General features: G+C 46.0%; 1 protein-coding gene across 1 annotated transcript in view; it reads right to left on the bottom strand.

Moving 5' to 3' along the window:
• ZSWIM5 (zinc finger SWIM-type containing 5) overlaps positions 1–21,433 on the bottom strand; it is a 157,525-nt gene that overhangs the window by 43,542 nt on the left and 92,550 nt on the right. The window contains exon 2 of the mRNA XM_084637496.1: positions 5,848–6,204. Coding sequence (XP_084493622.1) covers positions 5,848–6,204 — 357 coding nt within the window. The remainder of the gene's footprint in view (positions 1–5,847; positions 6,205–21,433) is intronic.

Raw genomic sequence — 21,433 nt, 5'->3', positions numbered from 1 at the left:
ATGTGTAAATGGAATGCTCCAGGGAGAGGCGTGCCCCATACCGCCCCTCTCCTAGGGCCTGGCTCTGCAGGGGCAATGTTGCCAACTAGACTAACACCAGGTGTGGCTTGAAACATTCGCCCTCTGCCTTCTAGCCCGAAGACTAGTGACATGGGACAGAGGCTTGAAGGTCAGGATGAGAAGCTTAAGCTTCATGCAAAAGGCAATGGAAGGGATCTGACCAAGGGCTGATGTGGTCAGAGCTGCGAGGGGGGAAGCTGGAATGAGAAAGATCTGTTTATGCCATCTAGCTCCTCCCCTATTTTTCCCCCCGACTAACAAGTGCTGATCCAAACCCCAACTTTCTGGCAGGGCTTGAAGAACCAGACCTGCTCTTTCAGTCTAAATACACTGAGGTGCTTATAGATACGTAGATTCCAAGGCCAGCAGGGACCACGGTGATGATCTAGTCTGACTCCCTGTATAACACAGGCCAGAAAATTGCCCCACAATAATTCCTAGAGCAGAGCTTTTAGAAAAGCATCCAGTCTTGACTGAAAAATCGTCATGGATGGAGAATCCACCTCGATCCTTGGTAAATTGTTCCAATGGTTAATTACTCTCATCATTAAAAACCGATGCCTTATTTCCAGACTGAATTTGTCTAGCTTCAACTTCCAGCCATTGGGTCGGTGTTAGACCTTTCCCGGCTACACTGAAGAGCCTGTTATTAAATATTTGTTCACCATGTAAGTACTTAGAGACTATTATCAAGTCTCCCCTTACCTTTCTCTTTGTGAAGCTAGTAGATTGAGCTCTTTGCGTCTATTGCTAGAAGGCAGATTTTCTAGTCCTTTGATCATTCTCCAGGCTCTTCTCTGACCCTACTCCATTTATCAACATCCTTCATGAACTGTGGGCACCAGAACCAGACACAGGATTCCAGCAGCAGTCGCACCAGTGCCATGGAGACAGGTAAAATAACCTCTCCACTCCTACTCAAGATTCCCCTGTTTATGCATCCCAGGATGGCATTAGCTCTTTTGGTCACAGCGTGACACTGGGTGCTCATGTTCAGCGGATGAGCCACGATGACGCTCAAATCTTTTTCAGAGCTAGCATCCAAACGTGAACCAAACAAACTCATGCAGAGCTGCCTTCCTGAGTCTGCAGCCTGACTGGCAGCCAATGCTTCTGCTGCTGCTCACATCTTCATCTTGCTGCAGTAGTGAAAACTGACCAGTGTTGCCAGAGTTCCACGGCTACTATTCCGAGCCCTCTGGCCTCCATGTCCTACTATTGTGTCCCTGAGCCCCTTTACTCTGAGAATGAATCCTGACGCTTCACGGCCTTCTCCCGCAATCCCCTTTCACTTGGAACACACTTCCCCAGCCCAGTATAAAGTTTCTCCTAATCCTTCCCCCTCCGTTACCTCCTCAAAGACACACTTCTCTCGTGTGGCACCAGCTATATCCCTCCACTTGAGGAACCACTGCTAGAGAACCCCGCCCCCCGTCCAAAACAAAACGGCTCTCCCTCCTGCATCTGCTTTCTTGTTACCTACCTCTGTCATCTCAGACTGCCTTGGGGCAGAACCATGATCTCGTGTTCTGTACAGCGCCAACCAAAACCATCGTCCCCTCTGTGAAAAGCACAAATTCAAGTTCCATGAGCTCTCAGGAGCTGGGAATCGGTCCATCAGCTCACCCAGATGGGGAGGAAGAGGGCAGGCAGCTTGCCAGAGTGATAAGAAACCCTCCCAACACGGAAAGCAGTGGGCATGGGGGCTGAAGGGGAGAGGAAGACTTCCAGTAGCTTTAGTTTGTACCGCAGCAGAAACGGCCACAACCAGTTTGGTCTGCCCCTTTAGCAGCTCTCCCTGGCTGCTGCCGGCTGTGTGAGGGCCGTTACTGCCCGAGGCAGACTGCCAAGGAAAAAGGACAAGAAACCTAGTTTGATCTGCAGCGTTAATGACAGCAAGCCCACCATTTTCTGCCACGTTGGGGGTCACATTGACCTTTACTACAAGCCCACGAGACTCCCCCGGGGGGAAAATGCTCATAATGAAAGTCTCTGTGGTCACCTTATTAAAACTGCCAGAGACGACTAAGAACACGGACGGGTTAAGAGGGTGAAACACTTTCATTATGAACCTCCGACTCTTCGCAAGGTTCCATTCAAGCCCACGCCTGACGTAGTGAAACAGACCGACAGTGACTGATAGGGATGATATGGGGGCACCTTCGGCAGCCCCGGTTCGATGGAACCTCACCGTGCCAAGGCTCGTCATTGTTAAGCTACTTCCCTGGACTGCTGGAGATCCCATCTGTCCCGCTAGGGAGGGGATTTGATTATTATAAAAACTGTGGTATGTAGTTACATTGATCTGCTTCTTTACCTATTATTATCCCAGATTCTAGTCAGAAGTATTGTTAATAACAAATACATACATTTTAGTATTTGTTAGTAACAATACTTCTGACTAGAATCTCGGATAATAACAGGTAAAGAAGCAGATCAGTATAACTACATACCACAGAGCAGATCTAAGCCCCATGTGGAAATTAACCACCGCAGGTCCCTTACAGTAACAGGAACATCAAGCCCTAATACTAACACACCCAAATGGGCTGCCAGACACCGCTGGCTGCACACGACGCTCCACGCTGACTGCGCCGAATGCGCTGAGGAACTCGGGGAGGCATGTGAACATTATCATCCCTATTTTATAAATGGGGCACAAGAGTGAAACTTCCCCAAGGTTACGTGACGGGCCTACGCTCACCCAGCAAGTCAGAATGCACCTAATTCCCAGCTGCTTGCACTAATCACTAGACGATGCTGCTCCCGCATGACTCACAGCGCTGAAGGGTTTACAGCTCAGACCGAAGCCCATTAGTGAGGGTGAATCACAGGGGCTGGCCACCCAGGGCGACCTGATCGATACACGCAACTCTACAAAAAGCAGCCTCTTCTGTGAGTGGAGCCAGGTAGGGAAGATTTAACACTGATCTGACGTTTGAAGGTTCTCTCGTCACAGAAAGGTGGGATTTCAGGGAAGACAGCCCCTTCTCCAAGACAAAGTAACCTCAGACTGATTCGGGCTGAAGAGCTGACATGCTGAAAGCCTCCTCTGACCATGAGGAGGACTAAATCTTGGCACCCAGAGGGTTTCAGTCAGACAAAACCAGGAATGACAGGGAGGATTAGGGAATACGTCTTAAAAGTACCATTTAAAGTGTAGCCATACATTGGAACTTTCAGGGAAACTGAATTAACTCCCCAGAGAGGTGGGTGAGTTAAAAATAAATCTACAAATTTTCACCCAGCTTCAAGAATACAGAGAGATTGTCCTGGGCTAGCACAGGTCTGGGCAAGGAAGGGCAGGGGAAGGCAAGGGAAAAAACAGACTAGGCCTACTTCAGATTGCTTCCAGCTTCAGCTGTTGGACGACCCTGGTATACTCGCTCTCTGGGACACGTAACCCCTTCAGATGGAGGCTGCAGAACTTCCTGCATTCCTTGCCTTAGGCCTTGTTGCTCAAGATGCACTTTCCGTATAACTGCATTACTGCTGCGCTTTATTGGTAGCATCCAGAGTGCATTGCGTACTAATAAAAGTTTGCAATACTGATCCAATTCACAAGCTAAAACCTGGACAACAGGAGCCTTAGAACACTAACATTTTCTACTGGGCCCTTTAGACTACGAGTCATCTGAGGGGACTGATGATTTATCTTAAGTTCTTTGAGCCCTGTTTTGAATCATGGTGCAGTGGGAGACATCGACTGATTTAGGGTTTGTCATAGCATTATAGACCTTTCTCTATCCTCCAGGAAGCGTGTCTGTGTCATCTCCAAGGATGAAGATATGTGGTATTTAAGTTTTGGCATTAGAGCTAATTCATTCATGAATCTTTGGATAGCTAATCACACACCTACATTTAGTAAGCATGTGTTGCTTTGTCAGATCAAGGTAATTTGTTAGTATATATAGAGAGAGGATTTTTTAAAAGACTATTTCCCCACTCCAAACTTTAAAATATAGACACTAACTAAAAAACAGCATCTGTGTTTTTACAAGACTTGGAATCAACACGATTTTGGCTGCTATCTGCTGACTATACCAACAAACGAATTGCCCTCGTACAGGGTCTTCGGGCTCTTCCTACTCTGGAGGAAGAAATGCTACGAATGGCTCTCATGCCAGCTACACCCCAGCGGTGTGGTTCAGAGCGAGAAGAGAGTTGCCACCATTTTTTGCTTAAACGCTAACTTTGCTCTACACAGGGATTCAGACCAGTTTTGATCCTACTTACCCTTATACTGGACTTTCCATCTTCACAGCACTTTACGCATGTTCATCCTCACAATACCCTTACGCAGCAGAGAAGTATCATCTCCTCTTTACCGCTGGAAGATTAGACACAGTGACTCCTGGTCTGTCAGAGGTGGAGAGCATCCCGAGACCCCACTAAAGTCAAAGGGAGCTGAAGATGCTCTGCCTCTGAAAAACCTGGCCATAAGTATCTGGCTCAAGGCCACGTCAGAAGCTGGATTAGAACGAATGAGATCCTGGCACTAAATCTTGTGCTCAGATCGCTGGACCAATAGCATCATGACTAATACTCACTTATCCAGCACCTTCCAGAGGAGGATCTCAAAGCACATTACAAATGTGAACTGAGCCTCACAAACTCCCGCACCCTTGCTGAAGTAGGGCGGGACTAGTATCCTCATTTTAAGCTTGGCAAATTGAGGCAAGGAGAGATTAAAGCCTCATCAACACTTGGCTCCCACAGGGTTAGCTCCCTTGGAGATCGCAACGTTTGAAGCGCTGCTAGACCCAGCGTTTGCAATACTGCATCTTCTAATGCAGCTCTGGGCTGGCACGGCTCCCTGGGTGCTGCACCAGGGCTCCGCACACTGCTAACGCTGGGGGAGCAGAGTCGGGGGTGGGAAGAGTGAGCGTTTGCCAAGACTTCCCACAGTTTGTGAGCTGGCCAGAGCAGAGCCGGGAATCAAACCGTTCTCCTGACTCCCTGTCCTGTGCTGCGCTTTAGCCCACCAAGGACTCCTTAGAGGAGACAACCACATGCAGCCCTCCCCTGCCTGTGTCTCTCCCCTCCCCCTCTATTCTGTGCTATTTATCGCACATCATCTGTGACCTTTGGTTGTATCTCGTCTGTGGGATTCACTGGTCAATGAATAAACGTGCAGCCAACAACAGAGACCAAAGCAGATACAAACGTGGAATGCCGATGTGATACTAACTCAGGCACTTGGATGTCAATTTAATTTGTTCCCTTTCATCTCTCTCTGGGCAGAGCAGACAGGCAAGGCCGTGTCCACTCCTGTGCAATCTCTATTGCCAGCCCCGGAGCCTAAAGATATTACTGCAAGTCATAGGCGCCGACTCTGTGGGTGCTCCGGGGCTGGAGCACCCATGGGGAAAAATTCGTGGGTACTCTACACCCACCAGCAGCCAAGCTCCCCCCGACCCCCCTCTCCTCCTCCGCTGTCTGCCCTGAGCATGCCACGTCCCTGCTCCGCTGCCTACCTCCCAGCACTTCCTGCCTTGCCACCGCCAAATAGCTGTTTGGCGGCATGCTTGGAGGGAGTGGGAGAAGCGGGAATGTGGCATGTTCAGGGGAGGAGGCGGGGAAGAGGTGGGGCAGGGATTTGGGGAAGGAGTCGGAATAGGGGCAGGGGGGGAGTTGGGTTGGGGACTTTGGGGAAGGAGTTGGAATGGGGGCAGGGCAGGGGTGGAGACGGGGCAGGGCCGGGGGCAGAGGGGGGTCAAGCACTCACTGGCAGGAGCAGAAGTCGGCGCCTATGCTGCAAGTCATCAAACAAGCAGTAAGAATTACCATGCGTTTGGTTGATCTCAGAGTTGGAGGACAGGATGTCATCTGCCAGTTTCTGGGCAGTCGGCAGTACCTCGGTGTGGTGTTCTGTGATTAAATACTGAACAAACTTTTGTAGCTGGTCCCTGTTCATCTGGAAAAGGGTCTCTGAGATGGGAAGACGGAGTTTGACCTGCTCTGGCTTGCGGATCCTGTACAGCGAGAGCGCCACCACGTGTGCGCAGTAGAAAATGTCCTTGTTCCCACAGCCGCACGTCACGGAAGTGATCTTGCAGCGGTCAAAGCTGATGGCGACTCTGTAGGTCATCTCTGGTTCTGTCGCCGTTGCCGGCTCCGTTACTGTCCCGCTCAGGTGGAATCCTGGGAGAGAGGGGGAAAAAATCAAGAGAGGCAATTTTAGCTTTGCAAATGGCCACCAACACAATCGCGCTCTGGAATGCTGATGGAATGAATATCGGCAAGCGTCTGTGCATTCCATCCACCATCACCCAAAATGTCACTGTTTGGTGAGGACTGAGTCTACGGACTGCATTATTATTTGTATTATTGTAGCTCTGAGGAGTCGTAGTCATGGACCGGAGCCCCACCCTGCCAGGTGCTGTAGAAACAGAACAGAGAGTTCCTGCCCCAAGGAGCTTATAATCTAAACATAAGGCAAGGGAGGACAGATGGACACATGCAGACGGACGGGGGAGCCCAGGGAACGAATGAGACAATATCGGTCAGCACGACGGGCAGTCATCTCTGCCTACCAGCAGCTTAACTGTGGCCAAGGTTTGGTAGGAGCCAGGGTGAAGGAGTTTTGAGGCGGCATTTGAAGATGGATACCGAGGTGGCTTTGTGGGTTTCTGGGGAGTGCCTGCCAAGCACGTGGCCCAGCCTGGGAGAAACCACAAAGGTATCCGAGAACTGAACGAGTTGGCAGAGGGCCGATTGGAGGGGAGCAGCGATACCTCGATAGGTAGGATGCTGCATCGTCCTGCCTCATTCCAGGACAACGACATTCTCATCAGTTACACCTTGGGTCCAAGAAACTGCCAGCTCTGCGGAACTGATGCCCCTCTCCACCCCTGCACACAGCTCTATAATCACCAGGTCCTGTCTCCGGGGTGTTCAGCTTATATGATCCAAAACAAAATACACAGATGCTGCTCCAGAATGAATCTTCCTCAGTATGTGCCTGTTGCTATTGTCCCCGCTGGCTGAAGAGGACCTGTAACATACACTCCCCATTGGAAAGCTACAAACAGCTCTGCTCGGACAGATGCCAAGCGGGTGGCTATACTCTGAAATGACTATCTGCACAGACACGTTAAACACCCAAACAGGCCGTCAGCAGCTTCATTTAACAGCCAAGTCTAAAGAGAAAAGTAGAGCAATTCTGTGCCAGATCCATCTCTGCCATCTCTGAATTTCCCAAAGGATACAGGGCCCAATCATGCCAACACTTACTCACACAAGTAAGCCCTGCATGCCCGGTGTGGTCTTATTTAGGCGACTGGTACAACCCACATGCGTTGGGATTAAGAGGAACTGACCAGTACGTTCCGTTTCCCCGACAAGGATATATTTTAACACCATGTAGGCTCCTGTTCAGTCTCTCAACCAGCCAGGTTGCTTTCAGCTATCACAGGAAAAACACACTTTTCAAAAGGGCTGGAACAAACAATGCAGGGGACTGACCCTCTGTCAAGAAAAGGTGGCTTACACGTACAGCTTGGCAGCATTGTCTGCCTCTCCGTGAACTTTAAACCCATGTTTGTTTGTTCAATGAATTACATCCCTCTCAGAGCTGGGGAACCGAGCTTCAATGGAATTTCTGTTCTACAGCTACACAATGTTCTGCCCGTCAACCACACTGTGTCGAACCCTTCATATTCACAGACACAGGCAGGATTTAACATTACTGAGCTGCACTTCCTAACCAAAATGCTCATTTGTTAACTAGAGAACACACTCACATCTCCCGGGTCAACTGGGAAAAGGCCTGGTGGCTCTTAAAACCAAGAGCACCACCGATTCTAAGGAGCCAGAAGCAGAGGAATAAATATGCCCTGTTGTTTGTGATCAAGGCTCGGCAGGTCTACACGGCACATTGCAAACGCCTCTGACAACAGGGTCCCTCATGCCAAGAATATTCTCTCTCCCCACCCCCCCTAATTTAGAAAGGAACAGGACAAATAATTAAGTCTCAGACATGTAAATAAAAGACAAGATCAGCCAGAGAAAACAAGGGGTGAGAAATGGGGATTTCAGGGAAGGAAGGTCTTTCAGTGCCTGGCAAGGACGGTGCTTCACACAAAGGGGCATGAAGTTGTGGAGAGAAGATTGTACATTCATCCATCTGCTTTTGAAATTAAGACGGTAGCTAAGAAATCCCAGCGTCTGTCAGGGAGCTCTTTGCACAAGAAAGCTACCAAAGGAAATGACCAGCCATACTTGGAAATGATAGAGCCTCCCAGCAGAGTAACTCCCGGTGCTTCACAAACAAGGCATTTGGTCTTTCGCCTCACAGCGCCCCCACACACCTGAGGAGGCAGGTAAGGATTACAGGCCAACGTTTGCAGAAGAGACTTGTGATTCTGCAGGCCCAACTTGAGGCACTTTTTAAGGGCCCCACTGGAACAAAGTGCTGAGCACCCATCTTCCAAAAATCAGGCCCATTTAAGGTGTCTCATGCTGGGCACCCAAAATCACCAGTCACCTTGGGAAGTCCTGGCCAACAATCCTAACCTACCTCCGCGGGGGAGCAGCAGAGAGGGGAGCTGGAAGGCAAAATGAATGATCTGCGAAGTGTATTTACTTCCTCTCCTCCCTGTGCATAGGAAGGTTAATTGACTTGCCCAGGGTCACCCCGTATGCCTATGTTGGAGCCCGGTGTGGTCCTCGAGAACCCAACTCATGGTCCTGTGCACCTCGATCACAGCCCTAGCCTCCCTCCCCAGGGAGGATGCTCACTTTGCCCGTGTCACCAGAGCCCTGTTAAGAACCTGTTTCAATGGAAGTCTCCCCGGGGCCTCCCATCCCCCTGAAGCAGGCGGCAGACGGCTGAAAGGGTTACAATTAGCGACGAGAGAGAGAGATTAAAATACATTAACTGCATAAAACCCTTGTGCGTTTGCCAACCCTCACAAAGGCTTTCCGAGACAAATTCTACCAGAGGTTTTTAATAAATGGCATCAAAACCGGCTATTCACTGCCAGGCTCTTTAAAGCAAGGCCAAACCCCACATTCGAATCTGATTAAGTGTCAAGGAGGCCTGCTTTCACTTCAGAACCAGGGGGAGAAAACAGACCTGTTCAGCAGACCTCAGCCATTTGGATCGACTAAAACCCAGTCCAGGTGGTCAATAAAATCAGCTAATTTGGTAACATCCAATTTCAAAAATAGGAAGGCTGGACCAGGCTTCCTCTGTCTCTCACTTCCACTCAGGACTGAGCATGGTGTTGAGATCTATGCAGAGAGCCAGAGGGGGCGGTGTATTAACTAACCGACTGGCCCCTAACTCCACACGAACCCATTCTGGCACAGCCGTGCCACATAAATCCCCAGGATAAACTCCAAAGTGTTAATGTTTTACCACATCTTCGGTCTGCGGTACTTGGCCAGCTCCTCAGTTTCACTGCCAGCTCCTTCCACTTTATTTTTTGAATGAGTTAAAAGGATGTGAAATAAAGTTCTTTATAGTTAAAAAAACAAACCCCAAACTTTGAGACCAATTATTAGCTATAAATGCTGCCTTAAAACGCTTTGCTTTACAGGGACCTTGGGGCAGGGCATCATCAGTTAACTGGTGTAAATCCAGAGGAACTCCACTAACTTAAGAGAGCTACTTACTTTACACAGGTATAACTGTGGTTTGAATCTGGGCCCAGAAATGGGTAATGTGAGTTACTTTAACATGTGTGAAAGCAAGGGTGTGACCGCTCTGGATGCAAGCTTCTTGTATGCACCGCTGTAAAAGCAGCCTCCATTTTGAGCGGGTGGCATTTCTGGCCCTGGGCAGCCGCTACTGAACAGTGTTGGTGGTTTTGTGATGAGTATGACAGGTTTCAGAGTAACAGCCGTGTTAGTCTGTATTCGCAAAAAGAAAAGGAGGACTTGTGGCACCTTAGAGACTAACCAATTTATTTGAGCATAAGCTTTCCTGAGCTACAGCTCACTTCATCAGATGCATGCTGTGGAAAATACAGAAGATGTTCTTATACATACAAACCATGAAAAAATGGGTGTTTACCACTACAAAAGGTTTTCTCTCCCCCCACCCCACTCTCCTGCTGGTAATAGCTTATCTAAAGTGATCACTCTCCTTACAATGTGTATGATAATCAAGTTGGGCCATTTCCAGCACAAATCCAGGTTTTCTTCCCCCCCCCCCCCGCCTTTTTTCCACACACACAAACCCACTCTCCTGTTGGTAATAGCTTATCTAAAGTGATGACTCTCCTTACAATGTGTATGATAATCAAGGTGGGCCATTTCCAGCACAATGGCGTGACTCACGTTCACTTGGGAACCAGGTCATAACTGGACCCCTGCACCGGGACATGGAACTACGGTTGCTACCTGACCTCTCTCAGTGAAGCTTGGTCACAGTCTGGCCACTAGTGGACAGAAAGCCAGTACGTTCCACACCCTTGGTGGAAAGCCAGGCTGAGGGCTTGGTCTCCAGCCTCCGCATAGAGACACTGGACCAGGAAACAAACAGGCAATCTAAGCTGAGATTCTCTGTAGCTTCTATGCATACGAGGTGCCAATCCAAACCAGAGACCCTGAGGAGCATCGTACCCTGCCATCAACTGTCTGCTACTGAAGTGATGCTAAGGAGAAGAGTGAGCTCAATTCAGGTCCTATATTTTCATAGCAAATAAGACCATTTAATATGCCAGCATCTGCCAAGTTAATCTGGCGTTAGAGCCTTAAGTGTCAGTTTAGATTCTAGCTGTCACGGCAGCAGGTCTATGTAAAATAAACTAGAAACGCTATACAAAATATTTATCATAAGCTTAGCTGGAAATTAAACATGGCTAGAGAGAAGAATTGGCCACAGAGGCAGAGTTATTTGGGAATATTTACATTAGAGCTAGGAAAACCTGCAGCTACCCACAGTTCCTTCATGTTCTGTAAGCCAGTGGGAGAAACATCCAAGCCTAACGCAAGAGGCAACCCCTCCTGATCTGATGAAGTGAGCTGTAGCTCACGAAAGCTCATGCTCAAATAAATTGGTTAGTCTCTAAGGTGCCACAAGTCCTCCTTTTCTTTTTGCTGATTCAGACAGACCAGCAGCAAGGCTGGGGACCCACCAGGCTGTCATGGCTCCAGCTCCCACTGCCCTCACTCCTCGGGGCGGGAACTTGATGAGAGGGTGGTTGCTATAGGGATGAGGAGCTCTGGAATTAGGGTGTTGGTTAAAGGATACAGCTTTTGCTTGTTCTATTTATTTAATTCTCTATTTAAGCACCTGTCCCTGGCTCCCAACATATAATGTTGCCGCCTGCCCAATAACACAACACTTACCTGCTACAGTTACAAACCCTAGTAACCCCACAGTCAACACCCTATGACCCATATCCCACTCCCCTCCACAAACGCCGCCTACTCAAAGTATGCCAATCCTCTCATCTTCTGCTATTTGGTGAATGTCTTTTTAATGGCTGCTGGGTAACATTTTCTAACCTATTTGGCAGAGTTATATGCATTCCACTTCGACCACAACATAGCAGTATTCTCTTGCTGTAAATGGAGGGTCTTGATCATGCTGAAAAACGGACACCCTACAAGAGAGGTCATTTTCTGTTTCTCTTTGTTGCTCAAATCTGGATCAGGTAACGCCGAAGAGACCTATATTTGGCTCCGTGTTCTCCCCCCGCAGTTCAGTTTAAGAAGTTCCTACAGTTTAATGCTTATCTAGGACTTTATCTTCTGTTCCAACCATGCATTTAACACAAACTAACTTAGTGTTTGATTTGCTGCCAGCACAGTGACAGTGCCAGGATTTGAAAATCATGAAAAAATTAAGTCTCTCAGTCGTAATTAAGGTCCTGTCAAATTTCATCCAAGCTTGACTTGCCTAAGAAACAGCTACAGTTTCTCATAACCTGCTTCCTCCCTGCCCCCATTACAACACCCCAAATATTTATACTAAGGCTCAAAATACTATGGATACTACCCAATTTATAACACAAAATTCATGCTCCATATATAGATTCATCAAACTTGCTTCAGCAGGTCACTGCTAGGTCACAGAATGGTTAAGGGTGTTTAAATAAGGCTTGTATAAAGTTTGTACTAAGCAGAGCTGCAAATGTTTAAATCACACAGAGAGGGATTAGTAGATCTCCTTCCTAAATAAACTCTATTTACCTACCAAATGGATTGGGGATAGTGGGCCACATAAAGCAGAACTACTTAAACTTCCTGCACCAGGGCGCTAACCTGTATGCAGCATCCAGAAGAGAGAAAATCCCCCTTCCCAAACTGATCACAAGCAGCTGGCTTTGTGCAGCAGCTTTACTCTGCTATGACATCTGCAGAATAAAACAAATTCAGGAAAGGGTAGAGTGGAGTTCCATCTCTGTGTGTTTCTAGCAAGCTCTCACTATGTGTATGTATCGTCCCTACAAAGAGATCTAGTAGAAGATGCATATTCACCTGGGGTTTGATTTCCTGGCCTGGAGGACCCAGGAGCATCATGATCTGGACATCAGCCTAGGATGAGGTACTCTTTCTGTCCCAAATGGCATCTCTGTCATGGCTGCTCTATATACAACAAAACTTGACAGTGTTCTGACAGTTGTGAAGAATCGAGCTAGCTGACTTTCACCGTTTGTTCAAACATAGGAAAGGTTGAAAGTGAGACAAGACCACTGAGGTGTCAACACAAGTGACCTTAAAAGCCATGCTAAATCCCTTGATCTGTAGATCTATCCAACCACAGGTGCTTACACACTCCTCCAGTTTCACCACCATGGATGGAGTCCTTCACCAGAGTTCTGCAAACCCAGCTGTCTGCAACCCAACTTATTCGTGCTACAAACTCAAAGACAGCTGCAGTCAGAAACAGCCAAATTCTCTTTGTAGATCTCAAAAATGAAGTTTTAAGAAAATCTGAATGTTCAATTTGGCAAGATCTTTACAAACGCATCTCTAATGGTGGGATCCTTAACAAACCCATTTAAAAGCACAAAATATAAAGTCGACTCACACAGATGACGTTTATCAAACATAGAATGTTTGTTACTTTAAAACCACTGAGCTGATGGTCTTGGATTATATTTCAACCCCCAGAAGAGCTACAAAAGTAAGCGAATATATAAAAATCTGAAGTTTCTACCTGAAGAGGATTGTGAATTACGCAAGTAGCAGAACATACGTTTTGATGCCTGTACAACTCCAATATAGCTCAACTGATTTTGCTCAAACTTTCCAAACCAAATTCACCTGAGACAAAGCATAGGAAGCTGCAGTCGAAGAAACAAGTGTAACCCATGCTTACTCTCCACCCCCTCTAGGGTCTGTGCCGCATGCAGAGGTTGGAAAAACGTGAGAAGCTGTTAAAGCACCTGACTTGGACTCCGGAGACCTGGGTTCAGTTCCAACCTCTACCGTAGACTCTGCGTCACTCCCTGACTAACCAGATTTAAACTGTTATCCCACTTGGGAACATTTGTTCCTTGATTTGCTAGATCTTGCAAGACGGCGCATTCATTTGTCTCCCACAAAGCAGCAGCACAATCCCTTTAGTCAGCATTTATCAAGGCCAAACCATTCCCAGAATTTGGCATAGGACCAACATGCACTGCCTGACAGAAACCAAGCTCCGGGAAACGGGCTGTCTTGTTATGGCACCATTCTAGCCACTCTGGGATTCAGATTCATGACACCTGGGTAGCAAAGGGTCAAGCTGCTTTGCTGCTTCACTGCCATAGCTAGGACCAAACAAGAGCCAGCTGACGGGGAAATGCTGACCCAGATGCCTCTCAGAGGCACTTCAGTGTTCTGTAGAGACTCCCTCCATCACAGAACTTAAAGTGTTCTTCTCGGCAGCATCGCTCCTGCGTAAAAGCAGGGAAGTTGGAGTCTCTCCGGTGTCAAGCACGTAACCCCACCTGTTTCACTGAACGAGACGGCCATGTTGGATACTAGCTTGAAATGACAAGATGAGATTGATTTATTTACACACACACACACACACACACACACAGAGTATATATATATTTTTTGCTACTAGACCGGTACGTTAAAATGTCAAGTAACTGCATAGCTACCAGGCCAATATTCTGGGAAAGCACCTTTAAGATCAATGTTAGTAACCGAAGAGAAAGTCAATTTATGCTGCTTCCAGAAACCCTCAGTAATTTCTCTTTGCGTGCTGGCCAACAAAGAGCGGCTGTTGGGGCGGGCAGCTGCATGGCCTCTCTCCTTCACTCTTACAAAGCATATCATCTTACCCCATGCGCCCAGCTCCCAAGAACCCACATCTAATCAGACTAACCCAATTTCAGATCTTCGTTTGCAGCATAACAGGCCGCTGTCCAATTACCAAGCTGACTGGAAAGCAGGCATGTAATAGTGATAAATGGACAAGAAAGGCATGCATCATATGGCTTTTCCTGGATGAGGTTGATTTGGCATCGGCTGGACTTTACCCTATCCTTTGTCATCAACCTTAGAGAAGAGGGATGCTTAAACTATCTTTACTGTCCTGCCCCTCCTTCCCCAGAGATGCTGCCCTTCTAAGTCAGAGTTAAGGTCAATTATGAGGCAGTGTGCTGCGATCTGCAGAAGGACTTGCCAGTGAATAAGCAGATGTTTTGCAGTATGCAAGACTGTCAAGACTCCCAACCTTCAGACAGACAAATACTTGGAAAAACAAACGGGAAAGAAGACATGGATATTTATGGGACTCAGCAGATGTGTCCAGGATTAGTTGCAACCCTCAACACGAGTCATATAAACAGGGTTAACGTGACCCAAAATATTTCAGCATTTCCAAGCTGTCGCGGAAAGGTATTTTAAACTAAACTGAATCCAGGCTCCTTAGTGATTTTAATAAACACACACTGACTGCAGCACAAACTCATAGTGGAAAAACCATTTGTTCTTCCATGGGGTGAAACCAATAACTAGCAATGAATAATAATTGCAGCACAGAGTGTTATTTATAACCCACTCTTGGACACATTTCCAAGACAGAAAACACAACAGCAACGTTCCCAGGGTTAACCTAAACCAGTCAATATTTGTAATGTGTACACATGCTTTGTAGAAAGTCTGTGTGTGTGTGTGCAATGAGAAAGGGAGGTTAGCAAACTCTCAGAAAGCTTTCTAGCTAATAGATCAATTGCTCCAGCCAGCTGAAATTGACAATTGCTCTGTCCCTGACCTTGCAGTTGGAAAGAAGATGGGCTGGTGAACTCATTTGCACATGACAATGCTCCAGCAAAGTGGATCATCTGCCTCCGAAGTAATGGAGAGTACTTCTCCGTACAGCCCTCCCAGGCTCCATTCAAACAGCACAGGGATGGCCTTTTGTTCGTCAAGTGCAAGAAAGCTCCGCTGAAGATGTGTGCAATTAAACCCACTTTTCTTGTTGCTCTTTTGATTTCTCGGGATTCACAGAGGCGCCCTAGGCAGGTGTTGCCACACATATAGAAAATGTGTCTTTTCAGCAAAAAAACGGAAAGAGAAAAAGCTGAATCAATTGTAATTTCTGTCTGGCAAAACACAAAATCAGTGGTTAGAGATCTAATTAGAGAAGAGATGGCTCATATGAATTTCAGCCTTTTCCCTTAGAAAGCAATTTCCTCCTGTGACAAATGGAGCTGTGATCTGGTGAGACCCTATCGTGCAGGTCCCTTGCATGGTGTGGGAGGCCGGCCCTTTTCTCAGCTGCAAGAACCCACTTTATTTATTTCATATTTCTTTTTTCTCCCCTCCCTTAACACCCAACAAAGCAAGCTCAAGATTCCCAGGGCACAATAAGCTGTTAAGATAATACCTTGAGGAACTGTGTTGGTCAGCAAAACCTCAGGAGAGTAACAAAGGGATGAGGCTGAATTAGAAAGGTTCTGTTAGAATGTTATCCAACATGCAGAGGAACATGCAGCACATACCATCTTTACACCTGTACACACACACACACACACACACACACACGCGCCCAATAAACAGGAAGCACAAACAATTGCAGACCTAAGAAAGAGACTGCAATCCGGGAGGGGCGGAGCGGAGGTAAGAAATTTACACTGTGGCTTTAAACTGAGATGTATGTAGACTTGTTTGTACTAGAGGTCATGGTAAGCTTCTCTTAGCAGCTGAGTAAGCTGGAGGGACGCTCTCCTGGCCATCTGCTCCTATCCCAGAACACCTCCTGCAAATCAAGAGTCAATCCGCTGGTTTCTATTCCTGTTAACCTCTAATCAGCCACAAGGGCCCTTCTCTGTTTTGCTCTTTATCTGAGCCAGCTAATGCGTGAAGTGGCCTTCGCTTCCCATCTGTTCCAGCATTAGTAGAGTTAAAGAACAATGAAGCTTTCCTGTCCCAAGCATTCACATACACAGATGCCCTTGTATTAACTCAATTTTCCAGTGTTTCCCACTATTATCCATACAAGATTTTTGGTGTTTGTTTATCTAGAAGCCTGAAACCGAGCTTTTCTTTTCTCTCCAGGCCTTGGAAGCTTTTCAATAAAGTCTGTACTCCAGGACAATGTTACATGTCAATGACATTTTCCCAGAAAATTCAAACAAAGTGAAGATCAGACTCGGATTGTTCCCTTATCTTGCCCAACCCCCAGGTTCTTTGTTGTCTGTTAAAAATCTGGGATGTCTCTCCTTCCTCCACCCTCCAAAATCTCCTGCATCACCCAGAACATCCATCAGTCGTCCCTTAGACAAATGGATTTTTAATCTGCCCAGACGTCCAAATCAGATGGTCTCCTGCAAAGAGGACATAGATTTGTAAGGAAAAAAAATTCAACAAAAAACTAACAAAACCTTGGCTGCACAATGGATTTCCTTTCCTAATTTCAAGCCTGATGAACTGCACTAGTGTATCAGCAAAGCAAGCTGCATCAGAATATCTGCTTTGTAGTAGTACAGACAATACCCAGAATTTGGATAAAGGAAAAATAGAGCAAGTCTTCACTAAGACGTATTATACGCCTGTGTAATACCTAAAAGGTGACATGTAGTCATGCCTGTGTTCCATATTGCAGGACTAACATTTCTACCTCATGGGGGTGTCTAATCTGAAGAACAGCAAGCCTTAATAGCTAGAGAAAATAAAAACGAACACTGGTTTGTGTAATAAGTTTCTACAAAGAGCAGGGGAATATGGCTGCTTTGAATCAAGGCAATATAGAATAGTGCTTGTGTGCTTGCAGATCACCACAGCTCAGCCTTCTCTTGGCTTTCATTAATGGATGTATTGGAAGGCTGAATGCCTAATCCAGTCTCATAAATTCACACAAAAACCTTATTCTGATATTTTTCTCAAAAGGTGCATTTGGTGCTGCCAGGGTTCGCTATAAGTCTTGAGAAGTCATTAATGAGAAAAATTTTACTTCTGGTACAAGTTCAAGTAACCAGGTTCTGTTTTACACTGATCAAGATTGTAAAATGGAGCAGACCAAGTTACAAATTTTTACTATATGCAAGAATCCAACCCAAGAGTCACACAAAATGCCACCACACACACAGAGGGCCAAATCCTGAGGTGGTGTAAACTGCCATAGCTCTATTGACTTCAGAGGAGCTACCCAGATTTACACCAGTTGAGGAACTGGCTTACAATACATAAAAGGTTTTTAATTAGAAACTGCTTATTATCAATCCATAAAATCATTACCGCTACAGCATACCTGATCTTCAGTGTGTTTGAAACCTAATGACATTCTCTGTGTGGCCTTTTTAATATGGTGATTCATGCATATGCCACAGAACGCTTCAGTACCACAAAAAATAATCCCAAACGCTGAAGCAAAGTGCCTACCCATGTCTGATTCCTTTTAAAAAACAATGACGTTTCCACTGACGATCCCCATCAAGCAAAAACTAGACACTCTTGTTAACCCAGCACACCTGAACTGTCTGGGGCAGCAGGAATTTCAAACCCCGATCCAATTAGCACAGAGCTTTCAATTTTATTGTAAAACAATTTAATCAAACCCAGCCGCCCTGGCTGTCACTGTAACTGAGTCACACCTGCAGTATGCAAATACGGCTCAGTAGTCCATGTTCAGATTTGCTTAGGGAATCATAGAGGGCTAAAAGCATTCAGATCTCATACAGTGGCTCAGAGGAGCTGTTCTTCGGGGGGAAAACCCCCAGTGTCAGCAACTCTGTCTGAATAAAAATTGAGTTACGTCTGCATAACCCTGTTAATCTATCATAGTCTCCTTGTACCCATTGTCCCAGTCTCCTGGTTTACGCTCTTGTCACTATGTACCCTCTTGTAGGGAAAGAAGTTACTTTAGAGCATGGTAAGTCCTTTTCATTCCATACACTCATTCTCATTGGTGACCTGCTTTTCGGAGACACAGCCTCCCTACTGTGTCTGCAACTTTACCAGGCCTTTTGTTCTCTTTACAGGCTTATACTTTGCCTCTAACCAGAGGAGTGCTTTGGTGACAGCTTGTAAGCATGGCTGAAAATGAGAGGGTTGATCCAGATCTGCATATGGGGGATGTGCAAATGGAAAACAACTTAGAATTAAAAACACTATTAAATAAGACGTTGTCATCTTCAAATTGCAGCTGCCTTTGCCAAAATCACAAGAGTTCGGATACGCTCATCTCTGCTGCTAGGAAAGGGAAATAATGTCAACCATTGTTACAATTAAAATGCACTGGAAAATGCCAGCTCCACATAACAGGACGCTGAAACAGGAAAGCACTGATGGGTCTAATATTGCTATACAAGAATACAGTGTTAAATGAACGCACACACACACGCATACACTCACTCAAAGGAAATGGTGTCTGACGCAAGAGTATGAAAGCGATGAGAAGCAGAATTATGTGACAAACTGCACTTCTTACACACATTGCAGGTCAACTGCACTCTGCCCACTAACGCACCTGAAGACTAATTCTGCTATTCCAAATATCAGAGCAACTTCCAAAGAGCTGCCTTTAAAAAAAACTAATACATACTAACCAAGCCTTCATGAAAGCCTCTTCTTCTCTCCACACAAAACAAAAATAAAGGGCTCAGAGGTGTACATCCAGTAGCAGGGGAAGGGTCCAATGTATTGTGACCCGTTGGGATCAGGAAGGGGTATTTTATACCAATGAAGAGGAATGGATACCACCCTCTGCAGTTCCCATATTAGGCCTTAAAAACAGCAGTACTTCAATGTATGGGAAAGCTCTCTGGTACAGTTTTTCTGGCCCTCCAGAAGCCTACACGGTTAGACAAGAAGCAGTTAGGCAGCCTAGAATTACAGAAAGCCTGGTCAACATTTCTCAAAAGGAGAATTTAAAAATGTCCTTTTACAAATATGAAGAATTATGCAAGAAATGACTTTTTCAATATTTTGGCAATATTTTATTAAAAAATAGTGGTTACCAAAAATCCAGGGTGGGTTTGGCAAAGAAAAAATGTCACTAACCACTGTGACAAAGTTCCTCCTCTGCCTTGGTGGGTCCTGCACTTATTGGCGGATTTTCTCGCCTCAGAGGTTCACGGCAGCCCTCAGTTTGGCCACTTTCGTGGCTCAAATCTGCTGTTCACTCAGTTAGCCTCATCACTGGCCAGCATGGGGAAAGGAAGAACAACAATCCCCACAGTCTCTGCTGATCCACTTAGTGGATCGGGGAACAGGCCAGAGAACTTCCCCTCTGGTGGAACCCACACTCCAGTTCAACTCCTCCGGTATCAAGTAGGGATGGGGGGATGGAAGAACCCGGGCCCACCCTCTACTCCGGGTTCCAGCCCAGGGCCCTGTGGATTGCAGCTGTCTACAGTGGCTCCTGGAACAGCTGCGTGACAGCTACAACTCCCTGGGCTACTTCCCCATAACCTCCTCCCAACACCTTCTTTATTCTCACCACAGGACCTCCCTCCTGATGTCTGATAATGCTTGTACTTCTCGGTCTTCCAATAGTATGCCCTCTCACTCTCAGCTTCTTGTGTCTCTTGCTCCCAGCTCCTCGCACGCACCACAAACTGAAGTGAGCTCCTTTTTAAACCCAGGTGCCCTGATTAGCCTGCCTTAATTGATTCTAGCAGCTTCTTGACTGGCTGCAGGTGTTCTAATCAGCCTGTCTGCCTTAATTGTTTTCAGAAAGTTCCTGATTGTTCTGGAACCTTCCCTATTACCTTACCCAGGGAAAAGGGACTTACTTAACCTGGGGCTAATATATCTGCCTTCTATCACTCTCCTGTAGCCATCTGGTCCGACCCTGTCACACCATGTTGATAGCTGTTTTAATAACATTTTGAGTTAAAATTTAAATTCATATTTTTCACAAACAAATTAAGAAAAAAAACTCAAAAATGGACATGGATCTGTTTTAAGGCCCACAAAATGGAAACAACTGCAAAAATTTCAACATTTCCATAGATTTTTTTCAAACTGCTCTGTTACAGAGCATACTACCAAACACATTTTTATTATTTAAGACTGAAGTCTTTTTTTCTAAAACATCCATGACACAAAGAACAGCATGAGGTGGCTTGATTGGCCTGTGTTTCAGATACACTACACGTCATACTCATGCTCAGAAACGCTCTCCTCACCTCAGGGTGGATAAAAATTGATGACTTTAAAAATAAATCAAAATATCAATTTTTAAAATGTAAATTAAATCTTTTTAAAAAAACATTTAAAATCAAATTTGAAATGATGACAACCTATGGTAAGGTCTAAATTTATTATAAACTATTAAAATAATTTAAATTAAATACAAACAATAATATTAAGCAGAAAGTCAAAGTACTGAACACTAGCTAAGCCCCTGGAACCAGAGTTAGGGCTGGTCTTCACTACAGGGGTAAGTCGACTTAAGTCAACATAGCTTAGGTCGACTTACCCCGCTGTCTTCATGGTGCTGAGTCAATGGGAGACGCTCTCCGTTCAACTTCCCTTACTCTTCTCAGAGAGCTGGAGTACCAGGGCCGAAAGGAAAGCGCTCTGCCATCGATTTAATGGATCTTCACTAGACCCGCTAAATTGATCCCTGCTGCATCGATTGCAGCAGCATCCATCTCCACGGTAGTGGAGACAAGCCCTTAGTTGAAGTGCTAAACCAGCTTTTGACAGCAGAATCCTCTTCCACAGGTGAAGAGAGAATATTTCTTCATTTCAATTGATCCTACTAGTTCAGGTCAATGACCAATTCATTCAATGGGAGCTAAAAAAGCAGAAAAGCTTGTTTTCCTCTTCCAGTCTATGAATAAAAACTACATATGAGAGAATGAGATCTACTAGTTCTAAAATCTTGAAGGACATAGTGACCAGAAACAATCAGTTCAATTCACTAACTACAGGTGGCACTTCCTTTGTTTAATACATCAGTTAGTTTTAAATGCAAGACATGTTTTGAAAAACTTTTTGATAATCTTTCTTATGTATCCAACACATT

This window comes from Lepidochelys olivacea (genome assembly GCF_965140295.1).
Source record: "Lepidochelys olivacea isolate rLepOli2 genome assembly, chromosome: 8".
Lineage (NCBI taxonomy): Eukaryota > Metazoa > Chordata > Testudines > Cheloniidae > Lepidochelys > Lepidochelys olivacea.
This window is presented reverse-complemented; position numbering and strand designations above follow the sequence as displayed.